Raw genomic sequence first — 19,560 nt, 5'->3', positions numbered from 1 at the left:
AGTAACAACAGTAAAATCAGAAATGAAATGTCAGCACTTGTCTGACACATGACAGAAACTGTGACTTAGTTTCTGTGTAGCAACATTATATTTCATTTCCCCCCATAGAGCATGTGGCCTCAGTTGTTTAAGAAATATGTTTCTCCAGTAAATGAGCAATTCACTCAACTGAATGCACACATTTAATTAGGTCAACACTGAGACACAGAACATCATCACTCTTCCCTCCTAAATAATACATGGCTTAGAGAATTGTTTTTTCTTATTTGTGCCAAAATATTGTTTAAAATGTAAAGAGATAGTCTCAAGCACTCACTGACAGGAATATATCGACATATGGATATGAGCCAAACCCTGTGCTGGAGTTGAGAGATCTCCCCTGCTCATCTCAGTGAGCTGACAGCTTGTCAGACAGAAAGTGTCAGCACACACAGCCAAATAACACGAAGCCAACTAGCATAAGCCCCATCACAGCACACAAAACTGTTTTGTTTCGAGGAGATATGGCAACTATTAGAGGCCTAAGAGACTGTGAATGGCAGAACTCTCTCAGACAGACGGCTCTGGTCCTTCACAAGCCACTCTTCCTCAAGCTCCGGCGGTTAAATCCCCGGCAGGATTTAGTGCTGCAGGAGTACTACGTTAGGAAAATGTAAGGTAAGATGGATTTAAAAAGAGAAGATGAGGAGCAGGGCAGAGATGAAGTTCATGGGGTCCTACACTGGATATGGATTTAAAAAGACAGACAGATGACCTGTATGGTACAATATATCCTCCCTTCCTGTGTCCCCTAACTGTCTATTGCAATTAATCGTTCTTATATTTACAGATTCATTAACGGGCATGCTGCAAAATATTAATGAGGTAGAAATACCTAAAATAGCCAATATGTGTCAAACCCCCAGTGTTTTAATTAAACACACATCCATGCACACTGTCACGCACAAACAGAAAATACAAGCCTGAGGCTGGATCCTTGTAATGAAAACATCTTAATGAAAAAAGAAGTCATTATAGATAACGACGACACAGACACTTCACTCAGTTAGAAATTTCATGTCAAGTAAATCATGTAAAACAGCACATGTGGTTCCCATGCCTTGGCCATTAAATCCAGAAAGCTAATGCTCAACAGTCCTAACTTTAGCTAACCCTGACTCTAACCCTGACTTGGATTTTGTTCTGTTAAGTGCACATTACAATAAAAAAGAAATAACAATAAAATATTAACTTTTTTATTTTTAGTGTCATGACTTTATCTATAAAGCACAGATGAAAAGAGAGACTTATTAGGTAAAGGCAAATATCCAAAGTCAATTTTAAAGAAGGAAAGTTATATAATTATTATTTTGAAGTTGCATTGTGTTGCTTTAGGTGTGTCAAGTGTTAATAAACCTTCATGGGGATTGAAATAACCTGCAATGTAACAGCTCAAATTATGAATTGAAACACATTTCCACAGTATTAACTTCATCAACACAACATCATAACTGTGTCATACCAAACTTATCTTAAAAACCATATATATAGTTTACACTCACTAATTATTGTAAATTGCTTCTACTTTGTATTTTGATCAGTGTTACTGGCAGTGAAAGTTGCTGCATATGTTTCACATTTATGGCTTAGCTCTAAAGAGAGGTTTTATGTCATTTAAGCTGCTGCAAGGCTTTTAATGAGGAAGATCTGCACAGAAAGTGTTAGCAGCAGTAAAGAAACAATTCATTAAGGACAATAAGAAGAACTCCTGTGCATTCATCAGACAGACTAGTCTCTGTAGTCCTCTGATAGGATGATTGAGGTAGCTTCTACATCTGTATCTATGGAAGTGATGCTGCCCATACTGTACATACCTGTTGAAGTTCAGACAGACCCAAATGTTGTAATCTAATAAATATTTCAGCAGTGAGCCAGATGGTGTGCAGGAGTTCTTCTCATTGTTTTCAACTTGCACTTTCCTCTGCTGCACCTATCACACACTCACTCCATGAAAACTGTGCTTCTGTTTAAAAGAGAAACTGAGTATGACATGACTCTGTTACTGTAATGATGAAAGGATTGATGAAAGAAGTGTGATATGCATTTTCAGCTAAACTAAAGCTGCACTAGAAGAATGGCTGCTGTCCACTCAGTAAAGTCATCTATTATGTATATGTGCTTCTATGTTTGAACATACTGTATGCACATAAATATTTATACTGTAGGTTTGAATGTACCCCAGTTAAGGTTGGGTATGTGTCTGCATGAGGTGCAGCTATGATAAGAGCTGCTCGTGTTCTTCCAAAATACCTTAATTATTGATCAATTCATTTTAATCAACTAATCTTTTCAACTCATATCTTGCACACTGCCTCTTTTAGGTATTATTAGATGTTATTATAGGCACTTTTTGTTAAATATGCAATATATATGTATATATATATACACACACACACACTTAAATTATATATTTGCATAACATATCTAGGTGAGAAAATGTCTCTCTTTCATACTCTATACGCTTTATATAATATTTTTAACATCTTGATATATTCTTAAAGTATTTACTGTCCCCAGAGTTTGAATGGAGTTGGATATAATGTGGTTGTGTTTTCCTAAATTTAATTAATTAATTCTGATTTAACAAGAAAAACAGAACTTTCTAAGCATAGTGGTATCGTATCTTATAACAAACTAACCCATGGGTGTCAACATGGGGCCATCCATATATTGAAATGACTGCATACCATAGTACAGTATGTATGCATAAATATACCAATAATAAAGCTTTGGCATATTTATCCTTCAAGTGATCTGGAACATACATGTACATTATATATTGAGTGTTCATAGAGGGCTGTGTCTTTATGCTACTGATATTAAAGAAAAAGCACAATTCACCAAAACCCTTTGATGTGACAACACACACACACACACACACACACACACACATACACACACACACACACTCACAAACACTGTAAGCTCCTTAGGTATTTGGTCTGTGACATTGTTTGATGTTTATTTTCAGCCACTTCGCCTGATCAGTGTAAAACGTAACATTTTGTACGAAGACTCATATTTACACTGTTACCGAACCTAATGTGGCAGATTTAGATAACGCTCACTATTTCACAATTATTGTTATAAGTCTAGGTTTCTGTTACGTGCTTCAAAAATGGTATTGTCTTAGAACATGGATATGGGTTTTCTTGAGCTGTTTAGCCTATCACAGCATGCAGGGCAGTAGTCCATGGCAACGGTAACACCTATAGAAGCTTTTCCTCAAGACACATTCAACATAGGAAACTTAGATTTCTTAGAAGGAAATATTAGTATGGTCTGAAAGCTGTAGAGGCATAAAAAATGGAGGGTTTGGTTAATTAAGTTGAAACTAATAATGTGCATCTTGTGTAGGGAAAATATCTGAAAAATTCAGACTGCTCCTTTACCTTTGTGCGTAAAAGCAGTGTCGTGAGTTACTTTTATCACAGATCAGGTCTGGAGGAGGAGAGGAGGGGGGGACTCGTTTGAAAATTTGCCAAGCTGGCATCGGTGGTTGCTGGCTTCAGCTTGTCAGAAAATGTTTATCTGAGACCACCGGCGTCTTGGCAAAATCAGGACGAGCCTCTTTGACATTTCAGATGTGACTCAGCTGAGCTCTGAAATACCCAGAGGCAGTATGCTCAGCACGGACGGCTACATCAGTATAAGTAGACAAGCGTCTGAGCTTTCAGCCTGGCGTCAAATGGTTCTCTCTCTCTTTCTCTCTCTCTCTCTGTATCTCTCTCTGTCTTGCAGAGCTTAAACTCTGACCTGATCAGCTTTGCTCATTTCCATTTTTATTCTCATTAGGAAAATTCTCTATTAATTGTTGTTCCCTTGTATAAGAGAAAGTGTGTTTCTGAACAAAGGAATGAAATAACTCTTTCTACTGTGTGTGTGAATATAAGGTTCTTATGTATGTGCATGCAAAGCATACATATGTATATGAGGATCACATGGCTGAGGGAAATGGCTTTGGGAAAAACTAATTAAAAACAGAAGGTGTTCTGCATTGCTGTTGGTGAAGAACGGTGAAATCAGACTAAAATAGCACAGCAAGAGAAGTACAATCCTTTGCTCTTCCTTGGCTGATTTACTGTTGTGGGAATTATGTGAATTGTAAAGCAGGTAAAGTTGTGGAGGCAGGGGGTGACCCTATAGTATTTACTGAAGCTAGGGAATAGATAAAAACTGCTGCTTTCAGCTACAGTACACTCATCCTTGTTATCCTTGATTTACATTGAACATTTTCTGGTTCAAACTCCAGTGTTACCTCAATGAAAGACAACAATTCTGAGGTTAACACTAAATAATCACCACTGTTGATCAGTGAAATGCTTAAATTGTATCTGCATACAGTGGATTGTGCATCTGCCAGTGCCACATGTGTCTGAGGTGAATAATTGAGCGTGTGCAGCGAGGTGTGCTGGTTGCAGAATGACATGCATGTGATCCATATTTCACACTGTGACTGAAAGTATGACACATCAAACAGACTACATGTAACTTTATGAAGCTCTTGAACAATCACCAGACATCTGCATAGATCAGTGTCTCTGTCTGAATTCAGCACCTAACCTCAACTAATTCTCTTTTCTGTTGTGACTGTAAGGCCACAGTGTATTGATTCATCTGATAATTACACTGTGTTTCTCTTTGCTGTTTTTTCTGGTTCTGGCACAAACTGATGTCCCCATTCTTAATCCTTTCTTGGTCAACATGAGGATAGCAATTAGAGGGTTTGAACCAAGCTATGTCTTTGTCTTCATAACACTACCTTCACTAATGCCCCATGTATTAGTGATGATTGACTGTAAAAGAGTAGAACTTATTTGAACTCTGTGTTGGTTTCATGTGTCACAAAACAGACAGAAAATGACTTGAATATTTCTGACCTCATTGCCTTGAGCTGACTCATAATATAATTCGTTTCTGAAACACATTTCCATATTAATTTACAGTGCGGTTTCAATCAGTTCAACAAAAGACGAGATAAAATAGCTTGTGGCGGCACGGCTTGATGTTTTTCTTGTCAAGATCTGCTGAATTTGTAATTGAAGAAAATTAAGATTTTACTTGAAAACATGAAGTTGATTATTTGGTGATAAAGTTATCATTTGCGTAGTTGAGATAGAGTATACGCTGATAATTAACAGTAACTCAGAGGCAGATATGTTTTGAAATGACATATTGCTGTTATGTTTCATCTATGGGAGAAATCTCAGGCTTGACTTAGACTTTATTAAACAGACATTTGGTACCTTTAAGACTTAAAACCAGTATAGCTGCCCCTTACTGTATGTGTCTCTACCTGTTCCAGCAGGTCCTCCACCTTCCTCTGCCAGCCTTCCCTCGCAGCCATCAACTCCAGTTCTTTCTGCTGGGAGAGCTGAGTCAGCGCTGCCTGTTTGTCTGCTTCATACTCCTCTGTCAGCTCCTCCTTTAACAAGCGCACTTCTTCACTACAGAGAGAAACAGATTTTGGAAAAAAAAAAAAAAAAAGTATTATATTTCATTTGTCCTGCAAAAGGATGTCTATAAATATTGTATGCCTCTATGCTTGGGATTGTTTTTGTTTACTATTGGTTCTCATTAATATCCATGAATTCTTTGGCAAAACAAGTTAACTTCTTCTTCTGCCAATTACAAGTGTGATTGTGGAGGAGAGGAGGCGAGATGACAGTGATAAAACAAATGCATAGAGAATGAGACTGACAGGCTAGAAGAGAGACAAATGAAGGCAGAAAATGAGTTTTTTTTTCTTTTGTTTTTTCTTACCGCAGTGCGTCTCTCCATTTCTGGTCCAAGTCGTCCGCCATCTTGTCCATCTTCTGTTTCTCTTCTGTTCTGATGGACATCACTCTGGCCTCATGCTGCTGTTTCTGGGTCTCGATCTCCTCCTACAAACACAAAAAAGGTGTTTTGTACTTGTTATGTCTGAGAATTGTGCATATTAGACAAAATCCTGTTTTACTGAGCTGTTAGCACACATAATACCACTCAGGCCCATACAGTGACAGGCTTTTCTTTATATTTTATGAGGCATTTTATATATTTATTATAGTAACAACAGTAACGTGGCACACATCTTGAACAGTAAACTACCAGGACCCGACTAAAATGCACTTTTTACACTTTCATTTCACATATCCTCAAGAATTTGACTTCTTTCTGTTGCTCAAGATAGTTTTTTACAGTTGTTATGACAAGATTTGACTCTAATCTGAAATTATCTCAACATATCACATATTGGTTTTTATGCTCAGTACTTTAATGTCTCCATATTATCAGTTTTACATACTTCATGGTCTATCAGAGTCCACTGATCTCACACAAAGATGCATAAATATATCATAATATTATCAAGAAGATGATAGTGAAATGTCAAATTGTGATCAGATACTGTAACGTAATGGTTTGAAATCATGACATTATTTAATTATTTTCTTTGTTAGAATAAAGGACCCCCAATTTAATATGTACTTGAAAATATGTTATAATTCAGGGTCAGAAACAGTTTGGGTTATGTTATGTAAGAGCTGCTGAATTGTTGTTTTCTTGGACAGTAGGAAAAAAACAACAACAACAACAATGCGAAGCTATTTAAAGCAATTAAATGTCCTTAAAGTATCTCTTACCAGATTCAGCATTACTGTACAATAGCCGACGGCTGGATGAGTCATAACGCCCACCTACGCATCTATTTATAATGCCACGGCTACTGATCATTTCTAACACGCTTGCTCATACAGTAGGTAGAAACTAACCTCATAAGGTCAGCCTTTTACAGCTGCTGAAGAGGCTCTGGGGTTTGTTTTTTCTTCAGATGAGCAAATTAAAAAAAAAAAAAAAAGAAAAACTCTGTGTACTGTTTACTGTATCTAACAGGAGAATTATTCAAGTGGCTAAATCCAAACTCCACCATTGCCTAATAGTAAGTATAGTACACTGTAAATGAATGTGGCATATAAATCTAACCATCAGTGTCCTATTACGCTATTTCAGAGACACATTACTATAAACTGACCCTTTTTGAAACATTTTGGGTTCTTTTTTACTGTACTTCTATGAAAGTGACGAGCTACTCAAGGGTTCATATCATGTTAGACAAAAGCTGGGCTAAATTCACTGTGAAGCACGGCTCGGCTGGCTTAGCGCTAGTGTCTACCCTGCAATAAGCTCAGTGTGAATACAAGATACAATCCTGTGTTAGCCTTTTTTACAGTCCAAATCCTCTTCTTTATATAGCAGCCGGGCTCTGGTGGGAAAGCCAAGCGCACCACTCTGCAATTTCATCTTATTGTCACTCGTTATTCAGTCTCTCTGTCCTGTCGCTTTTACCGCTCCGCTTTCTGTCTCTTATTATTCACAGTTTTTCATCTTTCACTCATTCATATTTTTCTCTCAGCTTCATCTTTGTACACATTGCTCTTATGTGATGTGTTAGGAAGCTCCTTACTAAAAGCCTTCTCTTATTAATAATAGTATTGGTAATTACAATCTCTCTTACACACCATATTCACTATCACCCACACACACACTTTCTCTCTCTCTCCCCTCTTTCCTCCTACCAGCAGGGTTCTTTTCAAGCACAGGGCCACTCAACTCATAATAGCCTCATCATCATTATCTCACAGCTGGCCTCCAGTCCTGCACTCATTTCTCAATTGACTCTCATTTCCTGATTCCCTCCTTTCAAAAAATGTCTTTCCCCTCTCTCACCCGCCACCCCCTCCACCCCCAATCTTTCTCACTTCTTCTTTCTCTTCTGTCATCCCCAAAACGTAGCTTGAGTTAAGCTTCTATTTTCTGCAAAACCATCATCAAACTTAACCAACTGACATCACACCACTGTACTGTACATGACAGACTGAATAGCTGAGAAACTTATATTGTTACATTGATTCGCAAGGTGACAATCTGACAGAAGAAGACAAAACAAATGACTGGTCGCATCAGCTACCCAGTTTCTTGAAAGATATGTTTCTGGCAAGAGCTCTAAAGTCCATCCTCATTAAAACACTCTTAGATTATACATATTCTCCATTAACATCTAAGAAGCATTAGAGACAGATTGAATTAAGATTGCACAAACTACATCCTGAGGTGGTATGAGATGCATTCAGGCCAAATGTCCAAAACACATAATTAATCTTCACTCCTCCCAAGTGTGACTATGTTAATAGTGGTCTGCTCTGTCCCCTGATAATCAAATTAAACTAAAATGAAAAAAAAAAAATCTCTTATCCCACAGTCGGCGCAACAAGCTCTTTTTACTCTTAACCAAATCTACCTTCAGGTATAAATAAAGTTACCTTACCTTAGCTTTAGCATTTATCTAATCTTTGACCAGTTGGAGTGGTGATTGAGCATTAATGAGAGCCATGTGAAGAAGAGAGAAACACTAGTCTTGCTCATTATTCATGCATGTGAGTCATTTACTGTTGGTGCGTTTTTAGGTTTTGCTAGCAGATACAGCTGCATTACCGCCATCATCAGGGCTGGGGTTGAGCTTACCCTTATTTGCATGTACTGTAGCCAAAAAAAACCCCAAAAAAAAACCCAAGACAGATACAATCAGATTTGGATCTTACTCTTCCAGCACTTGGATTGATAAAATGTGCGATACAGTCAGATGCAGTGGGTGAAAACGTACTCGTATTTAATTCAATATTACTCTATGAGGATCAAACTACAGCGTGTGGGAAACAGTTTGTGGCATAAGGAGTGCTGGAGACAACCTGAATGAAAAGCCAGCCTGTGAGACTCAACAAAAGACTCTTAATATATGAAAATGTCAACACAGTTCCAATTCCTCTTGTTCTTTTTCCTGTACAATTGTTCTTAGTGTCTGTGTGAGTCAGCAGGTTATTAGTTTCTCGCGCTCTGTTAAAGGCTAGACAACAAACATGAAACAGGCTCGTAACAAGATAAACACCGAACGTTGCGGTTTGCTTATCACGCTGGCAGGAAACTGAAAAAAGATACATATTAGAGGAATTATATTAAAGCTCAAAGTATTCCTCATTACTGCGTGCCTTCACTTGTTTGCAGATGTATTTAGTTAGTTATTTATTTATTTGCAGCAGAATACACAACAGGAAAAGAGAAGTTCAGCAAACCCTTACAGGCTTATAGGAGGAATCTCACCTCAATATGCACTATAAGCAAATACTAAAGTCATATACTGCACAAAAATAAGCAAACGAGCAACCGCTGACCTCTCTAGATCCCGACATCTGAGGAAACACTCTCACAACACTTGTTTAGTTTATCAGTCCTGACTCATTCTCACCTGTAGGTCCGTCAGCAGGTTGCTTGTCTCTCGAACCCGGGCTCTAGTTGCGTCTAGTTCAATCTTGAGCTTCTCCTGAGTGTCCTTCAGACAGTTGATCTGTGTCTGAGCCGAACCCATATTCTGCTCCCCCTCCCTCACCAGCTCCTGGAGGTGGGACACCTGGAAAGATCACCACAGGGTTATCATCATGTCATCATGGGAGATGAGAGCGGTCACTTTTGTAACCCTTTTGAGATTGATTTTTTTTTTTTTTTTTTTGCACCTCTTGATTGGCCATGTTGACTTTGGCCGAGAGCTCCTCTTTCAAGTTGTCTAGTTGCTGCTGAAGTCGATCTCTCTGCTCCTCTAACGACAGACGCTTGATCTCAAACTCCTGACTCATTTTCTGGAGACAAGAAAGAAGAAGAAGAAGAGGAGGAGGAAAATTCATTAGTGTTGGGGCTATCCATAAAACAAGAGATGTCTTCAAAGAGCTTTTTATTTAAATACAATCATTATCACAAATTATGAGTGCACCTCTGGTTGAAATATAGTCTATATTTACCTCTGTTTCTGCAGCATTCCTACTAAAATACCCTACAAGTATAATCTCTACAAAAAGAGGAGAGCTACAGTAAAAAGCCACTGTAAATCCCATTTGTGCTTTAATATGATGTTGTGGCAGTTGTTGAGAGTGAGAGCCCAGGCTACTGAATGAAGGACGGACACGTGAGTTGTCATATAAACTTAAAAGGCCATCTCGTCAAACCAACCCGTTCCTATAATCCTTCAAACCACAGCACCCAATCCTCTTTGGGCCACTATGAACTATACTACACTATAAAATTCCCTCTTTTTCCTCTATTCTGTCTTATTCCGTCTGTTATCCATTCCTACTACTGATATTTATACCAGATATGTTTTGTGCTCTGTTTCTATTAAAACAGTGATTTATTATAATACTACTGGATACAAAGCACTACCATATTAGTGCTTGTTAAATTCATTTTACTTTGATTTCCCAGCAAATGCGGAAAATCTGCACAATATTTCACCAACTCTGATTGTCATGCAACCTTAGATCAATGCGGGCAGGCTTGGAAAATATGATCATTTCTACAGAAATATGTCTATACTGTGAATGTGTTTAGATTTATGTGATCATTGTAGCATGATGTATGGATATATGCACATTTCCAGGGTCTATATTTATATCTGGGGACATATCTTTGCATGATTTACAGTAGATATATACTTATAATGGCTCTTTATGCAGCCCCTCAGTTCAGCCTCTGTCTGAAACAGGCCATTTCAGCTGCTGTCTCTTTAAGGCTTTGACCATGTTTAACATATGACATCATAACAGTATGAAAATAACAGAAAATCACACTTTGAATGAACCGAATGAGACAAAAACTGTCGTGATTGATATGGCCATAAAAATTATCTCTGCAGTGCAATAATAGATTAAATCTATATTGCCTACTCCTACTAGATAAATATTGGCTCAGTGAGTAAATTACATTCCTTAATCGCCATCCTGAGCCGTTGTCACCATGGGAATCTCTCCAATCTCCTGCTAACATCCCATACGATGTGAACAAACTATAAAGCAACCGCCCATCTTTATCTAATCCACATGGGAGCCAGCCAGTAATCCACATCTTCTTTCTTATAACCCACTTAGCTTCACCTTTATCATGCTGCTTCCAGGTTTCCACTGTTCAGTTTATTCATTAATTAAAACACTGGAAAATGTTAGAAAAAATGCTTAAAATAGGGCATAACATTGATGATTAAAACACAGTTTGAGTTGGAGTTTACATCCTATGAGTCCTTACACATTCCTGGTTGTACTTTTGTTTCCCCTGTGGGATGAAAGATGTTTTAAAATTCAGTTTAGTGTGTATGACAGGTGGTGTTTGCCTGCTGCTGCATTCAATAAGAAAATCTATACTGTTGACACTGATGTTAGCATCCTATTACCCACATCAAGACCTGCAGATCTGTATGCCAATGAACTGAAAATAGCTCTTCCACAGCTAAAGACAGTGAACAGGATTCTACATCCACAGCAGAGCACCCAGCTGTAGGCAGATTAGAGATTTTATTGCCTCAGTTTGGAGACTCATTAATATCTTGCTGGCAGATAAAAGTTGAAAGTTAAAGGAAAGATGAAGATTGATTCTGCTGTTGTAAAAAATGACCACTTGTGTCTCCTTTCTACATCTCCACCCTCTTCCTCTTTGTTTCAGCCACTCTGTCTTCCCGGATTCCCTTTTAATTTCACTCCAAATAAAAACAGACATTAATCTAAAGACGACGAGGCGCAGCGCAGCTCCGGCTTACATAATATTTTTCCTCTTTTTCATCATTTCTCTCTCCATCGCTCCCTTTCTTTCAGGGAATCTATAAACACACGCCCACATACTCACGCAACGCTCTCACCCTGCTCGGAGGCAGGATTTAATGTCAATGAAAATCAACCAATTAGCAGTCAGCTTCAAACAGCATTGGAAGTATGAGCTCATGGGGGGGGTGGGTGGTGGGGGGGATACGTTATGAAAGAGCAGAGATATGGGAAGAGGCAGAGAGAGAACACGGAGTTCACAATAGTTTAAAACTCAGAAGTGTGTAATTATTTCGGAAGCATAAAATATGTCTCTCTTTTTTTTTTTTTTTTTTTAAAGCTGTAATTTTAAAGTTTTTTTTGAGACAAGGTGCTGTGAGTGACTCTATGGTAGTTATATATCATGATGTCTTCGTGCCTGTAAGCTAATTTGCTTTAACTGGATGTCAACAAGCTTCAGTATGAATGATTTTCTTCCCCTAAGTTCACCGGATGCAGGTGGAGCCACATGAGCGTGAATAAATGGGGTAAATGTACTGTAAGGGCTGCACATAGGAGAAAAACAAGCGCTCCCCCTTGCCTGCCATCCTAAGAGGACATAAAACTACTGACCAATCAGGTGCTGGCTACCTCTCTTTAGAGCCATCCATCACCATGTGAGATTAAGTTGAATCAGGAAAAAAAAAAAACTTGCTGTCTTTTAGTTGTGACTTTTAACAAATGAACCATAAGCTGCAAACATGAGGTCATCCATACTGATAGGAAGTCTAACTGATTGATTGACAGCTTTGATGACGTCATCCTACATCATCAGAGCTACACGGACTCACATTGGTTGAGAGTGACAGCACTGAGAGCCATTCAGCGCTTCTTAATGTGTGTGCTCACGAGTGGAGACTGTAATGAGACGTCATATCTCATAAGTGATGACACATTTACGACTAATCTCATATTCTTAAGTTACAAAAGAGATGATTGCTGTAAAATCACATTTCTCAGAATCGGTTTTGCTTTGTTGGATGTGAATTTGTTTTGATGACACCTATTTTATGCTGTCATTTTAAAGAGAAAAGGTATCGAAACTTATGACCAATATACAAAATCCTGTGGTGGGACATGCAACTCAGCTTTCACACATTTAAACTGAATTGAACAATGCAACTGATGCATGTCTGATGAAAAAAAAGGGTCAGTATGCTCGTATAGCTCTTCAGAACCCACACAAGGAAATTTATTTCATATATTCAATTAGATGTACCACTAATACTATCAAAAGTAATAGCTTGCGGCTATCTGTGCAGGGCATGATGATTCCCTCATTTGTGTGGGTGAAATAAATGTGTTATTACATGATTAATATGATGTTAATGAAAAAATATATTAATATATCCGACTGTGTGGAAGAGAGCAATAAAAAATTTAAAATCATATTTTTAACATTGGTTGAAGAAGCTCTCCTTTGTGTCATATACTGCTTCTTTTGCTTCTTTAATTACAGAGAGATGTCAGAATAAATAGAGGCTGGTAATGGTAATAAAAGTGGTCCTAGCTGCTGTTGTTCTTAATGTCATGTTGTTGAGGTCTGTAAATGAATCGGGTTAAATTAATTCAACCTGTGTAATTTGATCCGTTGTGCTGCTCCTGCGGCAATATGGACATTTGTATTCTCTTCATGAGGCCCCTTTGAACTCAGAGAGGATGAAGAGTGAAAAAAGGAAAAAACTGGAGGATGAAAGAAAAAAAGAAAGAAGCAAAATGTCAGAATGAGGGACGCGGAGGGAAATACAGCGAGACAGTGATGTTGTTTTCACATCTTAGTCTTAATGTTGACCTAATTATCAAACGTGTGCAGTTTGTGGAGTGGGCGGCTCACTTTTTAGAGATACATATTTCTTAAACGACTGAAGCCATTTGCTCTGAAGAAAATAATTAATTGCTTGCGCAGAAAAGCTTGAGAGCAACACTCCAGAGTGGCAGCTGTGCATGTTGTAATTACTGTTTTTATATGGAGACTGTTGTGACCATTTGCATGTTTTAGAACTGAAGGAATCATAAATAAAGCTAGTAGAGATAATATGTATTTTTTAGGGTAAACAAACAATAAATAGTCAAGAGAAATAACTCCTCGGTGCATGTCAATTATGTCAAAATATATTAAATCAGTCAAACCACAAGAGAGCAACTCTAGCTGAGCTCCAGTTTTCTGACAGCTGGTTTGATGCACTGACAGCAGTATGTAAATGTAAGATTCAGCCATATGGTAACATAGAGAAACTAATACATTATGTTATCAAACCAATCTGTGGACCTTATGTATGTACACCATTTCAAACCGCAGATAAAATAAAACAGATAAATACATTTTTGGTTACATGACATGATTCATTACATAAATGTGTCCTGCTTTGATGGTAATCTATGTATTTAAAAAGAGTTTCTTTATTAGTATCTATACCGTAGGTGGCGTCAATATTGAAAGGGTGTTGAAATTGTGTTTTTTCAGTGTAATAATGGACGATAAGCTCTCATTTCCATAACCATTCATAGCTTATAATGTCAAGTGTCTGAAAGTATTGCAGCATTTATACTTGTTTTTGTGTTTGCAGTCAATTAAATGGTGAATAATGGATAAACCATGAATAGCACTGAGTAAATTATCATTATACATCACATAAATATGCAAATCTTTGAAACTGGATATACTAATAGATGGTAATACAAATATAACTGGTGGTGTTTGTAAGGAATTATTTATATGACAAATGCTTTTTATAAACTATTCATTTCTTTATTATAAAAGAAAGTGCACCTTGGGAACAATAGCTTGAAAAATCATTGTCCACAGATGAAAACTGCAAAAAACTAGAAAAAGAACCTTGGTCTAATATGATTTTGTGACTCATTTCTACATCAAAGAATAAATCCATTTTATAGGAGAGGAAAAACTTGGATGTTTCCGTTCTTCTCCACATGAATCTGAACACACACAGCTACACACTCAATGCCAACAGTGCACTCACCTTCATAAGGATTTTCTTCTCCTCCTCTTTCTCCTGTTGAGCCTCCTCTCTCATGGACCGATGCTTGTCCTCCATTTCTTCCAGCGCTCTGACCTGCGCCTCCTTGAAGCGATGCGTCTCTTCCTCATAGTGTGCCCTCAACCTGGACAGCTCCTTCTCATACCCCTGGTGCTCCTCACGCAGAGACTGAGGACAAGATTAGCGGTTAGCTTTATGATTCACGGCTTGTGTTTCCTGTCAAGATTGGACTAGGATCAATGAAAGGATTAAAAATCACCTGTTCTAGTTTGAGCACTTGTTGTCTGTGCTGCTCGTTGGAGGTCTGGCTCTGGTTGAGAAGCCCCTCCCTCTCCTCTTCAAGCCTGCTGATCTTCTCCTTCAGCCGGTTCTGCTCCAGGTCCAGGTTCCTGATGGTCGCCTCGTGGGACATCTGGGTGGCTTGGAGGGAGCCAATCTGACCTGGAAACCAATCAAAACTCATCTACTATAACTATTCTCAAGACTCACACACATGCGCATTAAGCAGTCCATCAACAAAACTTCAGCGGCGATCAACTCACTGAACTTCACAGGTAAGCCTTTAAATCTGACATGGCTGTGTAGAGAATTTGACATTACTGTTGTGTTTCTGCTGAGGCAACAGTTTCATCAACCTAGACTGCAGCTTTCTGAGCTTTCTCATTATCCTGAGAACATCCCGCTGCTCTTAAAGCTGGTAGTGAACAGGTACAATAATGTTTATCTTTGATGTGCAGAAAGAGAGCAGATGTTCCAAAAAGAGAACAAAGTCAAAAAAAGAGTTTCCATGTCAAATGTTCATCTTTTGCATGAATTATTAAAGGTTTAAACCAGAGCTTTCAAACTGAATTCAATTTCTTTTCAAACAAGTCAGTCTCAGGGATGTTTTGGGGAGGTCAGATTTGATTATTTGTGGCATAAAAGCTCCAAGTTGAAAGAGTTTTATAGAGATGTGTTTGTCTGGGGCACGCTTCACCAAATTTGCAATATGACATCATTTCCTGTTTTGTTACTTCTGACACATTTCACCAGAGAAAGCAAATGCCATACCTGCATAGCTATAGGATAGCACTGTTGGACTTACACACTTACAAAGAAATGATGGAAAATGATGTGGTGACTGTAATGTTATAATAACCAATGATTAAAATGACCCAGGTTGACATACAGTGGTGTTTTCCTTTAAAACAACTGTGCATGATATACTGTATGTAGAAGCACATCTCACTGGCTTTATGGAGGATTTCAGTTGCCTGCTGTTGAACTCTTTCTCTGCTGCCCTCCAGTTCATACTCAGTGTCTTTCAGCTGCATCACCCAGATCTCTCCGTCCTGGATGGCTTCTTCCAGCTGCTTGTGCAGATTCTGCAGCACACACAGAAACATATAATTACACCACAGCAATGCAGCATTCAATATTTTAAAACCCAAGTCATATCTTTCCCACTACAGCCTCGAGTCCCATAAACCAAGCAATTCCTGCTCCACAGATTTGCCTACAGGACCATCAGTGCACACCACATTAGATTTCCCAGCCCTTTGAGATTCTTGAAAATCTTTTTTGCCCTGAGGCATTTACTTTTGTCTTCAGCAACAGTTTTTGCATCCAATTCAACCCACTTTCCTACACAAATGTAACTAAAAGAAGACTCTCATAGCATTTGTGTTTTTTTGTGTGAGAACTGTTCAGCAAATATGAGAGAAAAGGGGCCGGTGCAGTGTGAGCAGAAAAAGCTATCGTTCTTTAGCAATGTTTTCATGATGTGGTTATGAACAAATCTGTGTTGCACACATTTGGTGAATCTCATTTCATTTTATTCACATTTTTAAAAGAGTAAATCATCTTCACACACACCTTGATGGTTCCCTCTGCGTTGGCCAGTGACGTCTGCAGTCTGTTGGTCTTGTCTCGGTTCTCCCGGGCCTCCTCCTGAGCTTTCTGAAGCTCACTCCTCAGCTTGGACAGCGAGCGCTGGAGAGCCGCTTCCTGAGCCTGGAACTCTTTACGAAGTTCAACCTTAACACGAGGAGAGGTAGATCATTCAGTCTGAGACGTGAACACATCCCGGGGACCAGGCATCAAAACACCTCTGATACACCTGCTCTGTGTTATCTGTCCAGCACTAAACGGCAGAGAGACTACATAAGCAACTAGCTGGTAATCATGGTGAAACATTTAGCAGCTATTGGACTTATATTAATTAGGTGCACAACTCTAAATGAATGCTAATTACTACTTTTGCTGCTAAATGTGAAAGTAGACAGATGTTGACTATCATGTTTATTAGATGACCTCTAAGCGACTTCAGTAATCTTTTTACTATTTTACACAGAAAAATATCCACAGATGAGTTTAAGCTGCTTTTTTATCTAGATTTTATCCATTAAGACGTGTACTGTTAACAGTGGGAGAAAACTAAATTAACCAGAATTTGAAACTATCACACTTTTTTTTAATTTCTCATGTGCATTATCAATTTCTTTGCATTGATTCTGCCTACTATCAGCTGCTCAGTCATCTATAAAGCACAATCCTGTATGAAAGGTGCAATACAAATATCGTTTAATTGAGTGGGAAGTGTTTTGTATAGATCATATAGGAAAGGTTGTAAAAAAGTGCAGTATTCATTTTACAGAGACAGCTGTTATGTGTTATGTGTGTCTATGTAGTGAATTCACCTCAGTCCTTTTCCAGGCCAGCAGGTTCTCAGTGGTGAGCTGGTGCGTTCTCCTCATGGCCTCCAGCTCTCTCTCATAATACTCCTGAGCTTTCCCCAGCTTCGCCTCGTACTCTTCCACCAGACGGACTTTATCCTTCGTTAGCTCCTCCACCCTCTCCATCAGTGCCTCCACCTACAATTATAGAAGGATAAAAAAAAGAGTAAGTGTTTTGGTTTTGTCTCCCAGATTTGAATGTTAGTCATATTGCCCAAAGGCTGCCAGAATACACTCAGAATATTTTGGAATTAAACTGCCATCTGGACTGCAGATGAATATTAACTATAAACTAACTTTCTCAAATTGTAACATTTATTCTTAACACTGTATATGGTTCCAATAAACAAATTACTTTTTTTTTAAGAGTAGTCTTTGGTTAATCTTTTAAATTGGAAAGTTGATACGAAAGGAAAAATGGGAATAAAAGAAAGGGATGACATGCAACAAAGGTCAACAACCAGATTATAACCACTGCAGGTTTATATTATACTCATAAGCCGACTACACCAACAACACAACCTTAAATAAACACTTAATAAGCCTCTAGTACAGCAATTACCCAGTCAAGTAACTTGCTGCTTAAACTCTCCACAAAATCCAAAGATAAAATGCTTCAATCCAAATATTTATGCCTTCCAGAAGACACATCTATGTTCCTTTATCTCCCACTCTTAGCCCACCTCTTGTCTATGCAGCTCGGCCAGTTTCTCCTGGTCTTCGGTGGAGGTGGCGCTCTGGTTCTGCTGGTTCGTGAGGAGTTCCTCCACCTCCTGGCGGTGGGTGGTCCTCAGATCTTCCAGCGCTCGCCGCTTATCCGCCTCAAACTGGGCCTGTGTGTGGGTGAACGCCCGCAGCTTCTCCTCAAAATCCCGACGCATCTCCTCCACCTATTGAAACCACGGGAAATATTCTATTCTGTTTGAATCATTTTATGTGTAATTGCCAACCCAGTCTCAACCAGTGCCAAGCTGAATGCCCACAGCGTCTATTCAGAAAAATGCAATATATTTGATTCTATATTGTCAGTATACTTATTTGGGATTTCTCTCAGTGCCAAAACAAATGCTCGTAGCTTCTCAACTCCTCCACTTGTTAAAATGCAGCAGCGTTACATCAAAAGATCAGACGCACATGAGGTTGAAAAAATATATAAAAATGTAACATGTAATGTGATGTGTCATCAGAAGCCAGCTGATGAGCAAAAGGCCGTCTCTTTGGGTCAAGCTGGAGCTGGACAGTCTGGAGGCAGTGGCAGAAAAAAGGGAAGACAAGAGGGACAAGACCAACGCTAACATACTGAAGACCAATCCAAACATAGATGAGCTGATGATGAACTGAGCTTGTTCCGCCACAAGCTCATCACATCCAAATACACTTCAAGTGTTCATTTATGCCTTCTGCCATCAGACTCCACAAAAGCAGGCGTGTATGATAATGTGTCATACGATGGCATGAGATGATATATGACATGATCTGACATAATATGATATATGTAGTTCTATTGGATTAGATTCAATCAGTATTTCTTACATGTTTTTACATTATATATGGTTTAATTGTGACTTACTATAATGTCTGCAATCAATTACTGGCTTACTTTATAGCTACTCAAAATGCAACACCTCCACTCAGCCTCGCAAGCAATGTTTAAATCCAACCTACCGCTTTCTCCATCAATTTACGTGATTGTGTGCCAACTTCATTTACATGTGAACCTGTAATCCTGGAAGCGAGGGTCATACAAACAGAGGAATCCAACAGCACAGAGGTCCAAACTCGCTGATGGTTGCCACTTCCTGTTCTCGTGGCAGATACCTCTCACTCACCACAAGCATTTACAGATTCTTATCAACATGCCGCATGACACTGATGATTCTGCTGTTGTGTTTCAATGGCAGATATCACTTAACTCTGCAATCCTGGATTCTTAGTGTTATGCCACTTTGAATTTAGCTGTTGTTCTACTGGCATATTTAATGTTAACACCACTGGTACATACAACTGTCAATACAACTCACCTACATGTGCAGCGGCTGGCTATTATGGGACTATGATCCGTATGTTCCCGCTGTGTGCCACATGAAAACAGTACTCCACTTACCATTCACCAGCTGCTACTGTGTAAAACTGACAGCTTGTGCTATAACATTACAT

The 19,560-nt window shown here is 38.7% G+C and overlaps 1 protein-coding gene across 1 annotated transcript in view; it reads right to left on the bottom strand.

The window, feature by feature from the left end:
• fam184aa (family with sequence similarity 184 member Aa) overlaps positions 1–19,560 on the bottom strand; it is a 44,917-nt gene that overhangs the window by 12,724 nt on the left and 12,633 nt on the right. The window contains exons 5-14 of the mRNA XM_053314449.1: positions 18,087–18,293; positions 17,368–17,541; positions 16,544–16,705; positions 15,918–16,053; positions 14,949–15,130; positions 14,672–14,857; positions 9,585–9,707; positions 9,320–9,481; positions 5,803–5,924; positions 5,336–5,486 (exon numbers count right to left, since the gene is read on the bottom strand). Coding sequence (XP_053170424.1) covers positions 5,336–5,486; positions 5,803–5,924; positions 9,320–9,481; positions 9,585–9,707; positions 14,672–14,857; positions 14,949–15,130; positions 15,918–16,053; positions 16,544–16,705; positions 17,368–17,541; positions 18,087–18,293 — 1,605 coding nt within the window. The remainder of the gene's footprint in view (positions 1–5,335; positions 5,487–5,802; positions 5,925–9,319; positions 9,482–9,584; positions 9,708–14,671; positions 14,858–14,948; positions 15,131–15,917; positions 16,054–16,543; positions 16,706–17,367; positions 17,542–18,086; positions 18,294–19,560) is intronic.

The sequence above is a fragment of the Scomber japonicus genome, chromosome 24, assembly GCF_027409825.1.
Source record: "Scomber japonicus isolate fScoJap1 chromosome 24, fScoJap1.pri, whole genome shotgun sequence".
Taxonomy (NCBI): Eukaryota; Metazoa; Chordata; class Actinopteri; order Scombriformes; family Scombridae; genus Scomber; species Scomber japonicus.
Note: the sequence above shows the minus strand (reverse complement) of the source record. Positions and strands in the feature narration are given on the sequence as shown.